Source organism: Bombina bombina, chromosome 6 (genome assembly GCF_027579735.1).
Source record: "Bombina bombina isolate aBomBom1 chromosome 6, aBomBom1.pri, whole genome shotgun sequence".
Classification (NCBI taxonomy): Eukaryota; Metazoa; Chordata; class Amphibia; order Anura; family Bombinatoridae; genus Bombina; species Bombina bombina.
This window is the reverse complement of record NC_069504.1, coordinates 114231759-114256066: the sequence shown is the minus strand read 5'-3', so window position 1 is coordinate 114256066 and position 24308 is coordinate 114231759. Positions and strand designations below refer to the sequence as shown.

General features: G+C 37.7%; 1 protein-coding gene across 1 annotated transcript in view; it reads right to left on the bottom strand.

Moving 5' to 3' along the window:
* Positions 1–24308, bottom strand: part of PRKAR2B (protein kinase cAMP-dependent type II regulatory subunit beta) — a 414633-nt gene that overhangs the window by 8442 nt on the left and 381883 nt on the right. Inside the window, exons 7-10 of the mRNA XM_053716571.1 lie at positions 21495–21596; positions 21323–21397; positions 18521–18586; positions 15959–15966 (exon numbers count right to left, since the gene is read on the bottom strand). Coding sequence (XP_053572546.1) covers positions 15959–15966; positions 18521–18586; positions 21323–21397; positions 21495–21596 — 251 coding nt within the window. The remainder of the gene's footprint in view (positions 1–15958; positions 15967–18520; positions 18587–21322; positions 21398–21494; positions 21597–24308) is intronic.

The following is a 24308-nucleotide window of genomic DNA, read 5'->3' as shown; positions in this document are numbered from 1 at the left end:
TTTTAGCACTTTAGTTAAGAGTTTTATGCTACGGCTTTGTAGTGTAAAAACTCTTACTACTGACTTTTAAATGCGGTACCAGTCTTGTCAGGAGAGGGTCTACGCCGCTCACTTTTTGTCAGACTTCGTAATAACCCGGGGCGCTATGCAAGTCCCATTGAAAAAAGAGGATACGCAATTTACGGAAGTTGGATTGCGGTATTTCCAAGTCTGGCAAAAAAAGTGAGTGGTACACCTGTACCTGCAGGACTCGTAATATCAGGCGGGCGTTAAAAAAGCAGCTTTGGGACCGGCCAACGCTGCTTTTTAAGCCTAACGCACAACTCGTAATCTAGCCGTATGTTTTTAAAGCACTTTTTATTCAACAGTCTTTTAGTTCTCAAGTAATAGCAATGTGGATCTCTATAGGAATGACACATCTCCACCATTAATTATGCAGTATGAATTCGATATTTGTAAAAAACAATAAATAGATTTATAAATGTATTTTTTTTATTCATTTATAAATTTTGGCTGATAAATGCCAACATTAACTGACATTTTAAATATGAAGCAATGAATAATGGAAAATTGTAGATAACCAAATATCAATCTGAAAGACAGAAATAGAAGAGGCGCTTCCTTGTGCGTAAACAGGCAGGTAAAGTATCACTTGCTCTCAATATACTCACAAAGGAGGCAGCACCCAGTTGTGCTATAAGTAGCAGGCTGGAGTCTCACAGTGCCCCAGCTCGCTGATACCACGGTCCTCAGGTGCTCCAAGCTCTGGAAGAGTGTAATCCAACTCGACTACGAAGATGCCACAGGTGACCAGAACTAAGGGCCAGCAAAGGGGGGAGTGATCGCAAAGATCAATCGATACAAAGTGATATGTATAAAAACACACTTAAATATAGATAAAACACTTAAAACAATGTAGCACTCATAAGTGCATCAGTGTGGTACGCTACACGTTTCTTAGTCTACTGACCGTTTCTTCAGGCATAAAAACAAATCACGTTGTATACTATTTAAATCCACCTTATCCAATCGTCTTGCAAAGGCTACCTACGTCATGATTAACACCAGCGTTACCAATTGATAGTTAGCGTATATATACATACTAAATTCCCATATGTTGAAATACAGTGTATAAAAAATAACTCAAAATAATACCTGGGAGTTACATCCACTTACAATGTATGAATGGACGTGGATGTAAATAGCTCTAAATATCAGTCTCCATTGACATTTAGCTCTAAATGTGAGACTCCATTCACAGATACCATACTAAATGTTTTGTAGCACCTTACACTGTTTTAGTTTATTGACACACTAGATAGGATTATTCATAATCGTCTTTTATCTTAGAGGTTATCCAGATACAACGGATATTATTAACACATATTTATATACTACATTTTACATCGATCATATACTATTCTTTTGTAGAACATAAGTGAGAATCGTCAAGTCATATGTTTATACGCATAGCTCCTACCTATTTTTGATACCTGTGTGGCTCTTTTCTGGTTCATTTATCAGAACCTGGTTAGTCATTTTACCAATCTAATACGATTTGCTTTAGATTGCTGTCTCTACCAATTATTTGGAAACTATCGTCATTCACAACATTGGAAGTGGATGTAACTCCCAGCCTAAGTATTTTGAGTGATTTTTGATACATTGTATGTCAACATTGTATCCTGGTTCCGAGTACCGTGGCATTAGCAAGCTGGGGCACTGTGAGACTCCAGCCTGCCACTAATAGCAAAATTGGGTGATGCCTCCTTTTATTATATTGAGAGCGAGTGATACGCAACCCTGCCTGTTTGTTTACAGCTGATACGCACAAGGAAGCGCCTTTTCTTTTTTCTGTCTTTCAGACTGATGTTTGGTTGATATCTAACGTTTTGTGTGATTGAGAGAGCGGCTAATCTGTGTACCTGTGTCTATATCCCCAAGAATTCATTCAGGATTAATTATCCACGAACTGATTATTTATTTGCTCAGTATTGAGCTGGACTCTGTGGCGCCCCCTGCATATCTGAACTTCTAGTAATTGTTTAAAATTGTAGACAGGTCATTTAGCTGAACTAAATAGGAAACATTCTATACTATTTTCTTTGTCTTTTATTCAGAGAGACAGTGCACTGAACTGATTCATTTATAGATCTGAATTCACAGATGTATGATGAAGGCAAAACAAAGAAACATTATATAGCCAAAAAAGCTAATAATCCCAATACAAAATGTACTGCAAAACAATATAACAAAATAATTGTGTAAACACATTATCAACATGTAGCAGAAAATAATAAACTGATTTTAAATTATTGCAGCAAAAAAAAACAAATTTAAAAAAAAAAAAAGTGAGAATTAGTGGTTGCGGATTTTGGAGGAACTGTCTATCTTAATTAATATTGATATGTTTTTTGAATTGTTATAATTATATATTTTATACATAATTTATTTATCATTTATTTTAATAAAAACATGTCTGAAAGATCATTTTCAAGTTTATACAAGTAGCTGCAGCCTATATATATTATACAAGTTAATTATTTTAACTATTTTAGCTATTAAATAGTTCTTAACTATTTAATAGCTATTGTACCTGGGTTAAAATAAATACAAAGTTACCTGTAAAATAAACCCTAATATAGCTACAATATAAATTATAATTATATTATAGCTATTTTAGGGTTATTTTACAGGTAAGTATTTATCTTTAAATAGGAATAATTTATTTAATAAGAGTTAATTAATTTCGTTAGATTAAAATTATATTTAATTTAGGGGGGTGTTAGTGTTAGGGTTAGACTTAGCTTTAGGGGTTAATACACTTATTAGAATAGCGGTGAGCTCCAGTCGGCAGATTGGGGTTTAATAATTGAAGTTAGGTGTCGGCGATGTTAGGGAGGGCAGATTAGGGGTTAATACTATTTATTATAGGGTTAGTGAGGCGGATTAGGGGTTAATAATTTTATTATAGTAGCGCTCAGGTCCGCTCGGCAGATTAGGGGGTTAATAAGTGTAGGTAGGTGGAGGGCGACGTTGAGGGGGGCAGATTAGGGGTTAATAAATATAATATAGGGGTCGGGCGGTGTTAGGGGCAGCAGATTAGGGGGTACATAGCTATAATGTAGGTGGCGGCTCTTTGCGGTCGGCAGATTAGGGGTTAATTATTGTAGGTAGCTAGCTGCGATGTTGTGGGGGGGCAGATTAGGGGTTAATAAATATAATATAGGGGGTCGGCGATGTTAGGGCAGCAGATTAGGGTACATAAGGATAACGTAGGTGGCGGTCGGCAGATTAGGGGTTAAAAAAATTAAATCAAGTGGCGGCGATGTGGGGGGGGGGGGCCTCGGTTTAGGGGTACATAGGTAGTTTATGGGTGTTAGTGTATTTAGAGTACAGTAGTTAAGAGCTTTATGAACCGGCGTTAGCCCAGAAAGCTCTTAACTACTGACTTTTTTCTGCGGCTGGAGTTTTGTCGTTAGATTTCTAACGCTCACTTCAGACACGACTCTAAATACCGGAGTTAGAAAGATCCCATTGAAAAGATAGGATACGCAAATGACGTAAGGGGATCTGTGGTATGGAAAAGTCGCGGCTGAAAAGGTGAGCGTTAGACCCTTTTTTGAGTGACTCCAAATACCGGAGGTAGCCTAAAACCAGCGTTAGGAGCCTCTAACGCTGGTTTTCACGGCTACCGCCAAACTCCAAATCTAGGCCTTAATTTGCCCGTAGAGGCCAATGGTGTCACAATAAATGTGAGTACAAAACCATCTGGGTTCTTGCGGGAATAAAATAAGTTATATACTTTTATTCGTCTTAGTGAGTGCCAAATGGGAGTTTCTTATGACATGGTTTTATCACATACGGGATAAGAAACCTAACATTTTTCTTTTGTGATTCAGATAGAACATACAAATTTAAACAACTTTCCAATTTACTTCTAATATCCTGGGACATGCATTAGGCTTTTCTAAGGAAAAAGTAACGTAATATGGGTAGACTTGATGGGCCTTTTTGGTTCTTATCTACCGTCAAATTCTATGTTTCTTTGTTTCTATATGATTTGCTTTCTTCTCTTGCTATACCTAGGTAGGCGCAGGAGCATCAATGCACTATTATTATTATTATTTTTATTGTTTATTTGTAGAGCGCCAACAGATTCCGCAGTGCTATAAAAAAAGGGGAGTACAACAAAACAAATATAGGGATCAAATGGGTAGAGGGCCCTGCCAAGAGTTGCACTGTTGTAGTCAGCTCTTAAGAAGGTGATTTACACACAGTCTGAACTACTTAGGCTTACATGCTAAGGGGGGTTCAGGGGATAGCAATGGAGGAGTGGAACTGGTATAAAGTAAGGTTAGCATAGGTTGTAAGCATCCCTGAACAGTAGAGTCTTTAGGGAGCGCTTGAAGCTTTCAAAACTAGGGGAGAGTCTTGTGGAGCAAGGCAGAGAGTTCCACAAGATGGGGCCCAGTCTGGAGAAGTCCTGTAAATGGGAGTGCGATGAGGTAAGGGTAACCAGAGACGAGGAGAGTAGGAGGTCATGAGCAGAGCGAAGGGGACGGGAGGGAGAGTATCTGGAGACAAGGTCTGAGATATAGGGGGGAGCATGTGCAGTTGAGGGCTTTGTATGTCAAAGTGACAATTTTGTGTTTGATCCTAGAGACAAGAGGAAGCCAGTGAAGGGATCGGCAGAGAGGTGCAGCAGATGAAGAGCGACGTGTAAGGAAGATGAGTCTGGCAGAGGCATTTATTATAGATTGTAAAGGAGCTAGGTGGCAGGTGGGGAGACCAGAGAGGACAGAGTTGCAGTAATCAAGGTGGGAAAGAATGAGAGAGTGGATTCAAATCTTAGTTGTGTCTTGTGTAAGGAAGTGTCGAATTTTCTAGATGTTTTTAAGGTGGAAGTGGCAGGCTTTAGCCAAGGACTGAATGTGAGGAGTGAAAGAAAGATCTGAGTCAAATGTGACCCCGAGACATTAGGCATGCAGGGTAGGGGTAATTATGGAGTTGTTGACATTTGTAGAGAGATTGGGGGTGGAGATTTTGGAAGAAGGGGGGAAAATGAGGAGCTCAGTTTTGGAGAGCTTTAGCTTGAGGTAGTGAGAGAACATCTAGGAAGAGATGTGAGAAAGACAGTTATTGACATGGGAAGGAGATAGGTATGGTGCAGAGAAGTAGATTTAGGTGTCGTCATACAAATGATATTGGAAACCGTGGGACTTTAATAGGGAACCTAGTGATGACATGTAGATTGAGAAGAGAAGAGGACCATGGACAGAGCCTTGCGGTACAACCGACAGAAAGTGGTGACAGGGTAGAGGGAGGCCCCAGAGAAGGCTACACTAAAGGTACGGTTTGACAGGTAGGAATCAAGCCATTAAAGGGCTGTGTCACAAATGCCGAAGGATTGGAGGGTTTGGAGCAAGAGAGGGTGGTCAACAGTGTCAAAGGCTGCGGACTGATCAAGGAGGATAAGCAAAGAGAAGTGGCCTTTTTGATTTTTCTGTAAGTAGGTCGTTGGTAACCTTAACAATAGCTGTCTCTGTGGAGTGATGGGGACGAAATCCAGATTGCAATGGGTCAAGAAGGGAGTTTAACGTAAGGAAATGGGATAGGCATGCATATACTAGTTTTTCGAGAAGCTTTGAGGCAAGAGGGAGGAGGGAAATAGGGCAGTAGTTGAATGGGGAGGTAGGATCAAGGGAAGGTTTTTTGAGGATAGGTGTGACCAGTGTATGTTTCAGCGATGAGGGAAATATACTGGTGCTGAGGGAGAGGTTGAAAATGTGTGTTAGTATAGGGGTAAGGGTAGCAGAGAGGGAGTAGCTGTGAGGGGACAGGGTCAAGGGGACAGGTAGTGAGGTGAGAGCACAGTATAAGGGCAGATACTTCATCCTCAGTAACAGGGGAGAATGAGCTTAGTTTAAGGTTATGTGGGTTGTGGTTGATTGAGAGCATTTGAGGGGGTGAGAGAATGGAATTATGTTGAGAGCTGATTTCATTTCTGATAGAGTCAATTTTGTTATTGAAGTGGCTGAAGTCCTGAGCTGACAGAGAAGTTGTATTAGGAGGTGGGGGAGGGCGGAGGAGAGTATTGAAAGTGGAGAACAGACGTTTTGGTTTTGAAGAAAGATTAGAGATAAGAGTAGAGAAGTAGTGTTGCTTATGGAGATTAAGGGGCAGAATAGTAGGAGTTCAAGATGAATTTGTAATGAAGAAAATCAGTAGAACTCAGAGATTTTCTCCAGTGCCGCTCAACAGTACGGGAACATCTGCGTAGGTACCCAGTGTCAGAGGAGTATGCCAGGGGCTGAGGATGAGTGTGTGATTTCCGAGCTATGGTAAGAGGGGCGAGATTGTCAAGGACCGATATAAGGGTGGAATTATAGTGGCAGATAGATTGTTCAGGGCAGGAAAAGGAGGAGAAGGATGAGAGGAGAGGTTTGAGGGAATTAGCAAGCTGTTGCTGATCTAATGACATAATGCTTCTGTGAAGTTTGGTGTGAGGAGTAGAAGGAGGGAGAGTTGTAGGGGAGGGATGATATGTTGCAAGTAAGGAGATGGTGGTCAGAAAGAGGAAAGGGGGAGTTTGTGAAGTTTGAGAGAGTGCATCAATAGCTAAAGATCAGGTCAAGAGAGTGACCGTCTTTGTGAGTGGGAGAATCAGTCCATTGTGACAGACCGAAAGAGGAAGTGAGTTGCAGAAGTTGTTTTGCAGATGAGGCAAAACAACTGGGGGATGTAGCTGCTGATTGGTGACTGCACATATGTCACTTGTTATTGGCTTACTTGATGCGTTCAGCTGCTCCTTTAACAAAGGATCCCAAAAGATTGAACCATATTTAATAATAGAAGTAAATTGGAAAGTTGTATAAAATTATATGCTCTTTTTGAATAATAAAATAAAAAACACAGTCCTTATGCAATAATAGAAGATTATGAGTAGAGCACTATTTATCACTCCCGCTGGTGTACTAACTGTGCTCGACTTCGGCTTTCTGCACACATAAGCCCGATAGCAGTTTCTCCAGTGCGCTAACCTGACATGAAAATATGAATATCTCACATTCCAAAGTTCTTCACATAGAATAATATGTTCTATTTATTCATAAATACATATTTCTATATATATATCTGATGGATTTTTTTTGTAAAATATATATCTATACCTACAGTATATATGATTACATATAGGTATATATATATATATATATATATATATATATATATATATAGAGAGAGAGAGAGAGAGAGAGATAGGAATATCTATTTTAAACTATTTGCAACATATCCCTTTATGTGAAGAAAATTGGAATGTGAAACATTTACAGTAAATATACAGTATAACACTTTATTAAATATGAAAATTGCATATGATTTTACATGTTTTTTGCTACTTAAAGGGACAGTCTACACCAAAATTTTTTATTGTTTTAAAAGATAGATAATCCCTTTATTACCCATTCCCTAGTTTTGCATAACTAACACAGTTATATAAATACACTTTTTATCTCTGTGATTATCTTGTATCTAAGCCTTTGTAAACTGTCCCCTTGTTTCAGTTCTTTTGACAGACTTGCATTTTAGCCAATCAGTGCTGACTCCCTGGAACTCCACGTGCATAAACACAGTGTTATCTATATGACACACATGAACTAACATCCTCTAGTGGTGAAAAACTGTCAAAATGCCCAGAGAGAAGAGGCGGCCTTCAAGGGCTTAGGAATTAGCATATGAACCTCCCAGGTTTGGCTTTCAACTAAGAATACCAAGAGAACAAAGCAAAATTGGTGATAAAAGTAAATTGGAAAAATTGTTTAAAATGACATGCCCTATCTGAATCATGAAAGTTTATTTTGGACTAGACTGTCCCTTTAACTGTAAATGGCTCAAATTAACTTATTTATATGCATACATATGTATTTATGTGTTTATGTGCTCAGGTATGTATTTATAATTTATATGTGTGTATATATATATCTGTAAATACATAAACCCACATGTAAATACAAAAATACATACACACACACATATATATATATATATATATATACAGTATATATATATATATACACATGTGTGTGTATGTATATATATATATATATATATATATATATGTCTACTGTGTATATATATATATATATATATATATATATATATACATATATACAGCAGGTATTGGCAGGTGCACTCTCACTAACACTTTAGTTCCAAATGCCAGGGTGCTAGAATATGGTGTAGAATATGGAAATCAGGAGACAGCACTCACTGGTCTTGACAATACTGGATTTATTCAGTGACGTTTCGAGGAATACACCCCTTCACCAGAGGGTCTGATGAAGGGGTGTATTCCTCAAAACGTCACTGAATAAATCCAGTATTGTCAAGACCAGTGAGTGCTGTCTCCTGATTTCCATATATATATATATACATATACCCATAAATACATACACACACACACACATATATATATATATATATATATATATATATATATATATATATATATATATGATACAAGAGATAGGGTGCACACAGATAGAACTAAAGGGTAAAGCGTATTGTGCTGGCAATCCTAAATGAATATAAACAAATTAATTAGAAAAGAGCTCTAACATATCAAAAGAGCTAAAGCGGATACCTGGCCGCACCAACACACCCCTACAGTATACTAAGGAATGACATCCTAAACAGGTATGCTGAACATATACTTTTAATAAAAACAAAGCCAAAAAAGATACATGCTGGGAAAAATGGCAACAACAAGATACAGCACACAAACATATACCAAGCGTAGTGCACTACTGTAGACTGTGAGCTAGCATATGCATAGTATAGTTAACTCATGAGAAAGTCCGTTCTTGATGCCGGGCACTTAAGTGTTAAAAACACGCTCCGGTTTTAAGATATAAACAGATTACCGTCCTTGATATCTCATTATGTGTGTTTGTTCCGGTACCGGATTCAGGATATAATGTGAGAGTCCACAGGATGGTACTAGTACTGTTGTAAACTTAATCCCATGTGTTAATGACAGCTCCAACTTTAAACTTTCAGTGTGCAAGACTTAATACTGCATGGCTTACCTCCGCTATCTTCACACACTCTACGGTATTACCTGGCAGGATCTCATCCGTGGTGTGACTTACAGCGATGTATTCCGCCTATGCAGCTCTTCACTTGCTTGGTTGTGTTGTGTTCACTTGATATCGTCAGATTCACAGCATATCCACCATGCTGGCGTGCTCCACACTGTGTCTTGTTCTACACATTACGCGTTTCGCCCCTCCCCCTTTCCGGCTGAACTCAGGGCTTCATCAGATGTGTCTAATTAGACACCACAGCAGACTTTATAACACATCTGCACAAGTGTTATAAAGTCTGCTGTGGTGTCTAATTAGACACATCTGATGAAGCCCTGAGTTCAGCCCGGAAAGGGGGAGGGGCGAAACGCGTAATGTGTAGAACAAGACACAGTGTGGAGCACGCCAGCATGGTGGATATGCTGTGAATCTGACGATATCAAGTGAACACAACACAACCAAGCAAGTGAAGAGCTGCATAGGCGGAATACATCGCTGTAAGTCACACCACGGATGAGATCCTGCCAGGTAATACCGTAGAGTGTGTGAAGATAGCGGAGGTAAGCCATGCAGTATTAAGTCTTGCACACTGAAAGTTTAAAGTTGGAGCTGTCATTAACACATGGGATTAAGTTTGCAACAGTACTAGTACCATCCTGTGGACTCTCACATTATAACCTGAATCCGGTACCGGAACAAACACACATAATGAGATATCAAGGACGGTAATCTGTTTATATCTTAAAACCGGAGCGTGTTTTTAACACTTAAGTGCCCGGCATCAAGAACGGACTTTCTCATGAGTTAACTATACTATGCATATGCTAGCTCACAGTCTACAGTAGTGCACTACGCTTGGTATATGTTGTGTGCTGTATCTTGTTGTTGCCATTTTTCCAGCATGTATCTTTTTTGGCTTTGTTTTTATTAAAAGTATATGTTCAGCATACCTGTTTAGGATGTCATTCCTTAGTATACTGTAGGGGTGTGTTGGTGCGGCCAGGTATCCGCTTTAGCTCTTTTGATATGTTAGAGCTCTTTTCTAATTAATTTGTTTATATATATATATATACATACATACATACATACATACATATATATATATATATATATATATATAAATACATACACACACACATATATATATACATACATACATACACATATATATATATATATATACATATATATATATATATATATACATATACACATAAATACATACATACTTAGACATGCATCTATCGCTATGTTAAAGCCCTTTGCAATTCTTTTTTTTCTAACACCTGAGACCTCATAACTTTTTTGTGCAATAGTTTTTTTTAAATATTTTTTTATTAAATAGTGTTATTATGAGTACTTTAAATGTATTTTGGATGTGCTTTGTGACACTTTTTTGTTTCGCGTAACAGTTAACCAGAGCTCTGAGGTTGCGGTTATCATTCTAGCGTAAATCCCGATTGTGGTTTACTTTTACAGTTACTTTCAACTTGTAATACGCTCCTTCCAACACGCACAAACAGTCGCGACAAACCAGATATCGCTCAAGCGAAACAGTTATTGCGCCACTCATAATCTTGGCGTAACTGTTGAAACGCTGGACTGCTCACAAAATCTGGCTTAGAGGGAACACTAACCCTAAAAAAGTGAGGTGATTGTGAGATACTATACACTGGGAGAGGAGTAGTCTGATTTGTATATTGGCTACAATATTTTGTTTTTAAAGAGCTCTCCCTAAGCAAAGTTGCCCTATTCAGTAAGCTCCATTACATTCTATGGGAGACATCTTGCAACTCGCAGGGACAGATCCTTCTTATTTGATAATTTCCTGAGGGCAGCATCTGAGAATGTCAACGAGGTTTTTTTAATTCTGGCCCCTGGTGACGTTTTTATCATCAAGCCCTCATTCAACGGCCTTCTTGTCTCTGCATGGAGATCTACAAGGAAATTTATTTCTAAAAGCTTTAAAAACTAAATGGTTTATATATAAACGTAAAAAGAGAACCAAGTTAATTTTTTTTATAAAACTGGAAGGTAATATAATATTATAGATACACTATAAAACATTTTAAACATTTAATATTCATCAATAAAAGTATTATATTATTGCTGGGGCACATTTCTGTTACTTGAAATATATATTTTGTTAAATAAACATGATTGGTAAGTCTTGTGCTGAAGTTTTTGATTCAAAGACTTGATAATATACTTTAAAGCTGTATTTAGTGACAAATCATTTAAAGCTATATTTAGTGGCAAATCATTACTGATGTTTTATCAGCGATAACAAGATATCAGCTTTGTCATTTCTGATGGAACAGATAGACAAGAGCCACTAGAGATTCTCGTTGGCAAAGAACTTTGGATGCCAGGAGCACCGTTAATGGATGTGTCATTTTAAAACCCCCATTTATGATGGAACATTAGGTATACTTGTTCTGCCTGAGGTAATAAAGTATTGATGATATTCTGTAACTCTTTAATGCCTGAAACATTGTCAAGTAACAATAATTCTATAGTTTTTTTTTAAATTGTTAAATATATCTGGTCAGTTTTGAAGCATCCATTTCTGAAACCCTCTATTCGTTACAGTTTTGTGTTCACATTAAAGGGAGATAAAAGTCAAAATCTATGGGCGCGATCAAATATACGGTTTCGGCGCAAGCATGGAAACACTCGCCGCCGTAATTTCACATTGCACATCGGGGTATTACATAAACCCCGCCGGCAGTTCATAAAGTGCCGTAAGTCTGATAAACTAGCGATGTCCAGAAATGAGCGTAAATACAGATTTCTGGAGTCGCCAGTGACTTACGACACTTTAGAAACTGCCGGCGCATAAGAAAAGTAAAGAAAATAACAAATCTCCTGTAAAAGTCTAACACGCCTCCCAAAAATAAGCCTGACACGTAAAACCCCTATATCCGCAACCCCCCCCTCTCATTACTAATATTAAATGTATTAACCCCTAGACCGACAACCCCCCACAACGGAATATGCCTATTTAAACTATTAACCCCTATATCCGTAATCAAACCCACACCGCAAGTAATAACTCAATTATTAACCCCTAAATCCGCAAACCCCAACATCGTAAACTACCTATTAAAACAACTCCTAAACCGCCATAGCCCACAACGCACTAAACCTAATCAAGTATTAACCCCTAAACCGCCATAGCCCACAACGCAATAAACCTAATAAAGTATTAACCCCTAAACCGCCATAGCCCACAACGCAATAAACCTAATCAAGTATTAACCCCTAAACCGCCATAGCCCACAACGCAATAAACCTATTCAAGTATTAACCCATAAACCACCATAGCCCACAACGCAATAAACCTATTCAAGTATTAACCCCTAAACCACCATAGCCCACAACGCAATAAACCTAACCCCTAACCTAACCCCCCTAACCTAACCCCCCCTAACTTAACACCCCCTAAATGAACTAAAATGACCTAATTTACAAAATACTAGCATTACTATTAAATGTAAATAAAAATAAACTAAGTATAAATTAAAGAGGCAGTCTAATCAAAATTCAGGAGTAGACTGTCCCTTAATCAAGAATTACAGAAAATAATAAAATCTAACGCCTAGATTTAGAGTTTTGCGGTAGCCGTCAAAACCAGCGTTAGGGGGGTCCTAACGCTGGTTTTTACCGCCCGCTGGTATTTAGAGTCAGTCATTAAAGGGTCTAACGCTCACTTTGCACCCGCGACTTTTCCATACCGCAGATCCCCCTATGCCAATTGCGTATCCTATCTTTTCAATGGGATCTTTCTAACGCTGGTATTTAGAGTCTTGGCTGAAGTGAGCGTTAGAACTCTAACGACAAAACTCCAGCCGCAGGAAAAAAACAGGAGTTAAGAGCTTTTTGGGCTAACGCCAGATCATAAAGCTCTTAACTACTGTGCTCTACAGTACACTAACACCCATAAACTACCTATGTACCCCTAAACCGAGATCCCCCCACATCGCCGCCACTCTATTAAATTTTTTTAACCCCTAATCTGCCGACCGCACACCGCCGCCACCTACATTATCCCTATGTACCCCTAATCTGCTGCCCCTAACACCGCCGACCCCTATATTATATTTATTAACCCCTAATCTGCCCCCCCCAACGTCGCTTGTACCTTACCTACAATTATTAACCCCTAATCTGCCGACCGGACCTCACCGCTACTATAATAAAGTTATTAACCCCTAATCCGCCTCACTCCTGCCTCAAAAACCCTATAATAAATAGTATTAACCCCTAATCTGCCCTCCCTAACATCGCCGACACCTAACTTCAAGTATTAACCCCTAATCTACCGACCGGACCTCACCGCTACTCTAATAAATGTATTAACCCCTAAAGCTAACTCTAACCCTAACCCTAACACCCCCCTAGGTTAAATATAATTTTTATCTAACAAAATAAATTAACTCTTATTAAATAACTTATTCCTATTTAAAGCTAAATACTTACCTGTAAAATAAACCCTAATATAGCTACAATATAACGAATAATTACATTGTAGCTATTTTAGGATTTATATTTATTTTACAGGCAACTTTGTAATTATTTTAACCAGGTACAATAGCTATTAAAAAGTTAAGAACTATTTAATAGCTACCTAGTTAAAATAAGTACAAAATTACCTGTAAAATAAATCCTAACCTAAGTAACAATTAAACCTAACACTACACTATCAATAAATTAATTAAATAAAATACCTACAATTAAATCTAACACTACACTATCAATAAATTAATTACATACAAATCCCTACAAATAAATACAATTAAATAAACTAACTAAAGTACAAAAAATAAAAAAAGCTAAGTTACAAAAAATAAAAAAATTAATTACAAACATAATAAAAATATTACAACAATTTTAAGCTAATTACACCTACTCTAAGCCCCCTAATAAAATAACAAAGCCCCCCAAAATAAAAAAATGCCCTACCCTATTCTAAAATTAAAATAGAAAAGCTCTTTTACCTTACCAGCCCTTAAAAGGGCCTTTTGTGGGTCATGCCCCAAATAATTCAGCTCTTTTGCCTGTAAAAATAAACACAATACCCCCCCCCAACACTACAACCCACCACCCACATACCCCTAATCTAACCCAAAGCCCCCTTAAATAAACCTAACACTAAGCCCCTGATGTATGTAATTAATTTATTGATAGTGTAGTGTTAGGTTTAATTGTAACTTAGGTTAGGATTTATTTTACAGGTAATTTTGTAATTATTTTAACTAGGTAGCTATTAAATAGTTTCTTAACTATTTAATAGCTATTGTACCTGGTTAAAATAAATACAAAGTTGCCTGTAAAATAAACATTAATCCTAAAATAGCTACAATATAATTATTCGTTATATTGTAGCTATATTAGGGTTTATTTTACAGGTAAGTATTTAGCTTTAAATAGGAATAATTTATTTAATAAGATTTAATTTATTTCGTTAGATTTAAATTATATTTAATTTAGGGGGGGGGGGTGTTAGGGTTAGGGTTAGACTTAGCTTTAGGGGTTAATAAATTTAATAGAGTAGCGGTGAGGGTCCGGTCGGCAGATTAGGGGTTAATAATTGAAGTTAGGTGTCGGCGATGTTAGGGGAGGGCAGATTAGGGGTTAATACTATTTATTATAGGGTTATTGAGGCGGGAGTGAGGCGGATTAGGGGTTAATAACTTTATTATAGTAGCGGTGAGGTCCGGTCGGCAGATTAGGGGTTAATTATTGTAGGTAGCTGGCGGCGACATTGTGGGGGGCAGATTAGGGGTTAATAAATATAATATAGGGGTCGGCGGTGTTAGGGGCAGCAGATTAGGGGTACATAGGGATAATGTAGGTTGCGGCGGTGTACGGAGCGGCAGATTAGGGGTTAAAAAAAATATGCAGGGGTCAGCGATAGCGGGGGCGGCAGATTAGGGGTTAATAAGTGTAAGGTTAAGGGTGTTTAGACTCGGGGTACATGTTAGGGTGTTAGGTGCAGACTTAGGAAGAGTTTCCCCATAGGAAACAATGGGGCCGCGTTAGGAGCTGAATGCTGCTTTTTTGCAGGTGTTAGGTTTTTTTCCAGCTCAAACGGACCCATTGTTTCCTATGGGGAAATCGTGCACGAGCACGTTTTTGAAGCTGGCCGCGTCCGTAAGCACCGCTGGTATTTAGAGTTGCAGTGTCAGTAAATTATGCTCTACGCTCCCTTTTTGGAGCCTAACGCAGCCATTCTGTGAACTCTAAATACCAGCGGTATTTAAAAGGTGCGGCCAAAAAAAAGCACGCGTAGCTAACGCACCCCTTCTAACGCAAAACTCCAAATCTAGGCCTAAGATTACAGAAAATAATAAATAAAATTACAAAATTTTAAATAAATTACACCTAATCCCTATGAAAATAAAAAATCCCCCCCAAAATAAAAACACCCCCTAATCTAGTAGCCCTTAAAAGGACTTTTTGCAAGGCATTGCCCCAAGATAATCAGCTCTTTTACACCAAAAAAACACACAGCCCCCCTACCAGTAAATTCCCCCACCCACCAACCCCCCCCCAAAAAAAACTAACACTAAAAACGCTAAACTACCCATTGCCCTGAAAAGGGCATTTGTTGGGCATTGCCCTTAAAAGGGCATTCAGCTATTTTGCTGCCCACCCTATCTAAATAAAATAAATCCCCCCCAAAACCCCTTAAAAAAGCCTAAGTCTAACCCCCAAGTGGTCCTCACCTGTCCTGCAGTGCAGCAGAGAAGGTCCTGTTCCAGGCGGTGAAGTCTTCTTCCAAGCGGCGACCTCTTCTTTCTTCTTCCAGGAACCAGCCGTGCGGAGCGGAGGGCGGAGTTGAAGACCGGCGAATCTGGAACTGAGACCGGCGACTCTGGAACTAAAGATCGGCGACCGCGGAGCAATGGAGCGTGGAGGATCCTCTTCATACGATCTCCGCCGTACACTGAATAGGAATTCAAGGTACGCGATTAAAAATGGCGTCCCTTGAATTCCTATTGGCTGATTTGAGCCTTCAAATTCAAATCAGCCAATCGGATGAGAGCTACTGAAATCCTATTGGCTGTTCAAATCAGCCAATAGGATTTCAGTAGCTCTTATCCTATTGGCTGGTAGGCGGGGCTGTGTGTATTTTTTGTGCAAAAGAGCTGATTATCTTGGGGCAATGCCCTGCAAAAAGTCCTTTTGAGGGCTACTGGTAGTTTATTAGATTAGGGGGTGTTTTTATTTTGGGGGGGATTTTTTATTTTCATAGGGATTAGGTGTAATTTTTTTAAAAATTTTGTAATCTTAGATTTTATTATTTTCTGTAATTCTTGATTAAAGGGACAGTCTACTCCTGAATTTTGATTAGACTGCCCCTTTAATTTATACTTAGTTTATTTTTAATTTTTAAGTAGTGTTAGTTTTTTTTATATTTAATAGTAACGTTAGTATTTTGTAAATTAGGTCATTTTAGTTCATTTAGGGGGTGTTAGGTTAGGGGGGGTTAGGTTAGGGGGGTTAGGATAGGGGTTAGGTTTATTGAATTGTGGGCTATGGCGGTTTAGGGGTTAATACTTGATTAGGTTTATTGCGTTGTGGGCTATGGCGGTTTAGGGGTTAATACTTGATTAGGTTTATTGCGTTGTGGGCTATGGCGGTTTAGGGGTTAATAGTTTTAATAGGTAGTTTGCGATGTTGGAGTTGGCGGATTTAGGGGTTAATAGACTTTATTAGTTACTGTGGTGGGGGATTGCGGTTGGCAGGTAGATAGACATTGCGCATGCGTTAGGTGTTAGTTTATTTTTGCAGGCATTTTCGGGAGTTACGGTGCTCCCATACTCAGCGCAAGGCTTGCTGCGGCTGCCTTTTATGGCGAGGTAAAAATGGAGTAAGATTTCTCCATTTTTGCCACGTAAGTCCTTGTGCTGGATATTGGATACAGATTTGCGTTGCGGTTCTATGTTAGCTTATGGGAGTAATAATTGCGGGCGGCGGGTGACTTATACGTGCGTAACTTGTATGCTACGCCGTATATGTAATACCAAAATCACATAAAATCTGGCGGCGGGGGATTTTGCGGGCGACGCTGCATATGTAATGGAGGCCTATGTTTTAGTTATTAGGTTAAAAACAAATAATCAATATTCAAAATTCTTTCATTAGTTAAAAAAAAGTACAATGATTTCTAATAATTGTTTTAAAAAGAAAAAGCCTCTTTCTACACACTCTGGCTCATTAATGTTGGCCAATGATGGAGGGAATACTAGAGTAGGCATTGACAGTGCACATTAGGGTTTGTGCATGCACATTTCACAAGGGCACCATCAGCATTCCATAAAGCAACTATTTTTCTTCAAAATAGATAGGTTATCCTATTCTCCTTTATTATAAGATACAGATCTGTCCACCAAATACTTTATTTCAAACATGATAGAGAAGACATTATAAAAAAAAATAATAAAAAAAAAATATCAGCAAGCTCTTACAAGGAAACGTGCACATGTGATTGGCTGCTGTGTGGGGGGAAAGGAGGATACTGGGAGATGTTTTTAAAAATATACAAAAAACAACAACTGTCCAGCTCGTATCAACATGAATAAAAAGTGATCAATCTGTTTTGACTGCCAGTAAAACCCAAACAGCAGTGATTGTAACCTTTCCTTGACTGCTGGTAGTGAACACAGAACAGACACGTTATTCCAATGAGAAGTGTTTTTTTTTTGTTTGTTTTTGGTTTTTACCCACCTTGGCGTTCTGGGCCATGGCTGTAATGCGTAAAGGCATAGAAAGCCTTTAAAATGTAGCTGCCACTCAAGGGACTTCTTTAAATGATGAGTCATCATATTTCCCCCTCTGTGGCATAACATTTACATAGCCCTCCTCTCAATAAACAATTATGGACTATCTAGAGCAGAGTGTATCCCCAAAGTAGCCATAATCTTCTATACAAATGTAACATGGTACATTTTTTTTTTAATTTAAAGGGACATTAAATAAACATTAAAAAAATAATAATAAAAATATATATATATTTTACTATACATCACCAATTAAACCTGAATTGCTGATGTATAGCATGGATTCATAAGAACAAACTAATTTATGAAGCATTGCAATAAAATCACCAAACAATATGGTGATAAGAATGAGCCAGTAAATTTGTTATGTGAGATGATTGAAAGGTCTCTGGGCTGGCAAGATTATTTAAGAATACTCACCAGTACTTCTATTTCCTTGGGTAGAATTATCTAAAGCCACTTTTTTACCATGAGAACAGGGATTGATTAATATGCTATTTATAGATAGTGAACCAAAGTGCATTGTTAAAGATATTGGTAAAAAAAAATTCAGATAAATATTTCTACTGTAGTTACAAGTCCAATTACAGATTTTCTTTGTTGCTGATCCCCACCCCGGAAATATTAGTTGTGTGCATATGTTACCTTGGTTTTCATTGTTATTCTTACTTCCCCAGATTCTACAATGAAAAAACTTTCTGCTTCATCTCCCTGTGAAAACAAATGAACATATTTCTAGTTATTTTGACATTTAAGACACATATTTTTTGTATTGTTTTGGTCAAAAGCACTTGTGTTGAATGCACACATCCCTAAAGCCTAGATTTAGAAAGTTCCAAATTGAAAGAAAAGACTGAGTGAATTTGAAAAATTGAGGCCTAGTTTGCTTCACTGTTGTAAACGGTGTAAATTAGTGGTACTGGTAACATAAAACGTATCCATAGATTTTATTGGAGATACCTGTTGTTACCATGGGTTTTACAGCAATAGATCTTGATTTTTGTACTTCAAATTTGTAAGAGAAAATATGCCTCAACAGCAGCACATTTGATATTTAAAGCATTCAAAGAAAAGATTTGTCTGAGAATAACCTGTAGATATATTTTTTAAAGTTTCATTAGCTGTTTAAGTATTGACAAAATAAGTGTAAAGTTTTAGGGGTCCATTTATTAATGTGCGAGCGGACATGATACAGTGTAGCGTATCATGTCCGCTGCACATCGATAAATGCCGACAGTATCATTGCACCAGCAGTTCTTGTGAACTGCTGGTGCAATGCTGCCCCCTGCAGATTCGTGGGCAATCAGCCGCTAGTAGGGGGTGTCAATCATCTCGATCGTATTCGATCAGGTTGATTTCTGTCCGCCGTCTCAGAGCAGACGGACAGGTTATGGAGCAGCGGTCTTTACGGAGCTTGATAAATTGACCCCTTAGTGTCTATAAAACAATGGGAGCTGCCATATTGTAACTTAGGTTACCTTCTTTGCTGTGGCCAATTAGGGACAGGTATAAATAGGTCACTAGAGTGTGCAGCCAATGTATGTGTGGAATATAGCTCACAATTTCAGAATGGATTTACAGGAAAGGGGGGGGACAAAATAAATAATAAAAGCATATTGCAGTTTTTTTTTATATATACAATTTATCAAACTCTATTACCATCTCAAAGTTTTTAATGTCCCTTTAATTTTATATTCCGTAAGACCTGAGCTATTCACGAGAACACAAAACCACTGGAATTGAAAAAGCTAAGTTTCATGTTTTGAGATGGCTTTTTCATAAGGACTATATGTTTGCTAGGTTGCAATCACATAAACTAGAAATACAATAAAATAGCATCCACCTTGTATCCTCCTTCATTTGTTTTATATTATGAAAATATTTAGGGTTATGCAATACTTGGCACATGTTAGCTGATTATGAGTATGTGCGCAAGATGTTTTTAGTAGCCATATGCATTCGTAACATAAAATGGATATTATTGGTTTTATTTTAACAAACAAATGCACCAACTAAATGTAAAGAAAACTAAGAAATACTGATTGAATTAATCAGTATTAATTTGTTTTCTTTAAATTACCTTTAGGGGTTAAAATCCTTACCTCAAGCGCGCTAGAAAGCCTGCGCTAAAGTAGAAGGTTCTTTAGTGCAGGACCTGGGATCCGCTAAGCTGCCTCCTATTAGCATGGCCCAGGCGCTATGAAGAAGACTTGGGAATAAGGGACAGGCTAGTCAAAATTAAACTTTCATGATTCAGATAGGGCATGCAATTTTAAACAACTTTCCAATTTATTTTTTTCATCAAATTTGCTTTATTCTCTTGGTATTCTTTGTTGAAAACTTAACCTAAGTAGGCTCATATGCTAATTTCTAAGACCTTAAATGCTGTCTCTTATCTGCTCACTCCTGTGGAGTTATTTATGAGTCAGCACTGATTGGCTAAAATGCAAGTCCGTTAAAAGATCTGAAATAAGGGGGCAGTTTGCAGAGGCTTAGATACAAGGTAATCACAGAGGTAAAAAGTGTATTTATATAACTGTGTTGATTATGCAAAACTGGGAAATAGGTAATACAGAGATTATCTATTTTTAAACAATATAAATTCTGGAGTAGACTGTCCCTTTAGCGCGGCTCTCTAGCGCCCTTACGGTAAGTATAATGGTACAGGTGAACGTTTTCATCTATAGAAAAGGAACATTTACATTAGTTTAACAAAAACCTAATAGTGCAGAAGGCAAATATTCAGGGAAACTAATTTCCTCAAATATTAATTCCAAAATATTCGGACAACACAAATTTCACTCTGCTGCACATGGGTACTATCTAGCTTACTATGCCTCTCAGTAATATTGTGATGCAAATCAGGAAAAAAAATACTTTCTGGTTTACTTCTATTGTCAAATTTGCTATGTTCTCTTGGTATCCTTTGCTGAAGATTAAACCTAGGTAGTCTCTTAGGCGCACAGGAGCGCTCACATGTCTTCAGAACTTTATGGTAGTAGTGTTTTGTTTGTAGCAGTATTATACATTGTTGCAAACACTGCTGCCGTAGCGTGCTAAAGATAAGAGCATGCTCTTAGACCTATCAGCCTACCTAGATTTATTCTTTAACAAAGGATACAAAAGAAAAAAAAAAGAAAATTTGATAATAGAACTTAATTACAAAGTTGTTAAAACTGCATATTCCATCTAAATTATGAAAGGTTAATTTTGACTTTTACCATGACAGCAGATGCTTTCCTCCATATCAGAAAAGTGGGTGGGGCTTACTTTTAACAGGCGTTTATCCTCAGTCCTTACTGGTTAATCGCTTAACAAATCAGGATTGCTTTAAATGAAAGATAAATAAGAGGGACCCCTAAGCCCACTAGTTAGCTTGTGTGTAAACTCTGAGGTCAGCCCAGGCACATGCATGCGGTGCCAATCATGTTGTGTCATGTTGCCCACCTGATGGATGATTCGTTCTCCGTCGTTGAACATTTTGGTGTCTATGACATCAACCACTTTCAATCGTTCTGAAAGCTGTAGATAAAAAAAAAAAAGTATTATGTTTTTAGCAAGCACAGAGGACTCATCATGACAATGTAAAATGTACTGTTAATACTTTTTGTATACTTACTTCTAAAGATTTAAGGAATGGCAGAGATTCTATAAAGTTTTCATACATCCGTCTCTTTTTGGCATTATTTTTAACTATGATTCTCCGGAAAGTTGCTCTGTCCTAGTTTGAATAAGCAGAAACAAATATGCTGTTATGTTAAATGACCAAAATATGAAATAAAACTGCAAATGCTAGAACTGTTAAATCACTCTATCAGAGAATGTGACACATTATTTGGAGTCACTTTTCCAGATCACACATTGGATAAATGTTTTTTGACTTTAGAAAGGTTTGATTACAGATCAGCTAGTCTGGTAGCCGAGAAACGCTTCTCTAAGCTATAAAAGTTTTAACACCCCACTCTTGTATTGTACTGATGCTTTAGATATTCCCTTGGATGTCCTTTGAACACGGATTCTCTAGATCTTTTTATTCCAGTAACCCAAGATGAACTGTTCGGTGGCTCTGACCACCCGTCTGTGGGTGTTTTCATCGTTTCACACATAGTAGACGTGTTTTTATAATACACCATGAGGTGCCTCAGTTATTTGCTTCTTTTGTAGCTCTGTGTGGGGAGCTAAACCCCACTATGGAGTGCCGCTTGCTTTTGGAGGATAACACAAGACTGTCTGTGGATTTTAGTGTTTGGACTCTTAAAGGGACATGAAATCCATTTTTTTCCATTCATGATTCAGATAGAGAATACAATTTTAAACAACTTTTCAATTTACTTCTTTTATCTAATTTGCTTCATTCTCTTGACATCCTTTATCGAAAAGCATATCTAAATAGGCTCAGTAGCTGCTGATTGGTGACTGCACATAAATGCCTCATGTGATTGGCTCACCCTAGTGCATTGCTCTTTCTTCAACAAAGGGTATCTAAAGATTGAAGCAAATTAGATAATAGAAGTACATTGGAATACTGTTTAAAATTATATTCTCTATCTAAATTGTGAAAGAAAGATTTTGGGTTTCATGTCCCTTTAATATATATTGTATACACATTTTGTTTAATTTCATTTTTTATTTTAAATTGTATTATCTATATTCATTTATATACGCTCATCTGAGAGCATCACCTATTAAGGCCTTTTGTTTCTGGACTTCTATTTATATTTAGTCTAGGGGGCCGATTTATCAAGCTCTGAATGGAGCTTGATGCCCCTGTTTCCGCGTGAGCCAAACCACTGCTCCATAACTTGTCCGCCTGCTCTGAGACTGCGGACATCAATCCGCCTGATCCTATATGATCAAGCTAATTGACACCCCCTGCTAGCGGCCGCGAATCTGCAGGGGGCGCCATTGCACAAGCAGTTCACAAGAACTACTTGTGTAATGATAAATGCCGACAGCGGCGGACATGATACGCTACATCGTATCATGTCCGCTCGCAATTTTATAAATCGGCCCCTAAATATCTTCCTGTGTTATCAACAAACATCAGAAACCAACCACAAATTCACATTTGTCAGTTCATTGTCTTTTTTTCACCAGAGACTGCAACATTATCCCAAACATGTGCTGGCATAGACCCGAGAATTAGGTATTAGGCAGTGTTTAAAAATTATAAAAAAAATACACATTGATAGTTCTAAATCTTTTATCAGGCATTGCAGGAACATAAATCAAGCAATTATCATCTGCAATTTCATTCACAGCAGGACCAACACACAGTATAACATAACCAGCGCTACAGTCTCCTCTAGTGTAAGTCATTAGTCACCTGGAACTTATTGTGCTTTGTGCCAACTTTTTGTTGAACGTAGGAAATTGACAAATTATACAGTAGTTACTGGAATTTTTTTTTATTTTACAATGTTTGAAATAAAGATTATTTGTAAAAGATAAGGGAGAACATTTTTCTATTTGCGGTTAAATAAGGGAGCCTGGGAAGCTGCAAAAAAAGTTAGGGCAAAAAAGGGAGATTCCTAGAAATGAGAGGCCAAAAAAACTTCCACAGACCTCCACAGACACAGCAACTCAGCACTTAAAGGGATATGAAACCCAATTTTTTTATTTCCTGATTCAAATAGAGCAGGCAATTTTACAATTTAAATTTCTAATTAACTTCTATTATCAAGTTTTCTTCGTTCTCTTGGTATCTTTATCTGAAAAAGCAGGAATGTAAGGTTAGGAGCTGGCCCATTTTTGGCTAAGCATGCTGGGTAGCGCTTGCTGATTGGTGGCTACATTTAGCTACCAATCAGCAAGCCCTACCCAGGTGCTGAATAAAAAATGGGTCGCGATCCTAAACCTACATTCCTGCTTTTCAAATAAAGATACCAAGAGAACAAAAGAAAAACTGATAATAGGAGTAAATTAGAAAGTTTTTAGCATTATCATTTTACAGATAGCACAGCCAAATCTCTAACACTGGCTACATACACAGGGTAACACTGACACTCATTTATAACCATACATAAAACAGACAAACAAAACAAATAATACGGGAGACAGAGGAGCCTGTTCCAATGAGTTTACAATCAATTATTTACAGTTGTTTTTCCTTCTTGATTTTGTTAGCACCACATAACTCCTCGCTGCTCTGTGTTTTTGTCCTTTCCTCATCCTTTATCTTTTTTACTGTTCCTTTTAAAGGGACATTAATTACTAAGGGCTAGATTTCAAGTGGAGTGCTAAATTAGCGAGATAATTAACCAGCCATTACAAGTTGCTGATTATTGCTACCCCAAGCTCGAGGTAGCAATTTGCGCTTATAAAATTAACCAGAGATCAGATCTCTGGTTAATTTTATAAATGTGCCCCAAATGCCCCCAAAATACTGTCTAGTGTAGTTTATTAAAAAATAAAGATGTCAACATTTTTATTT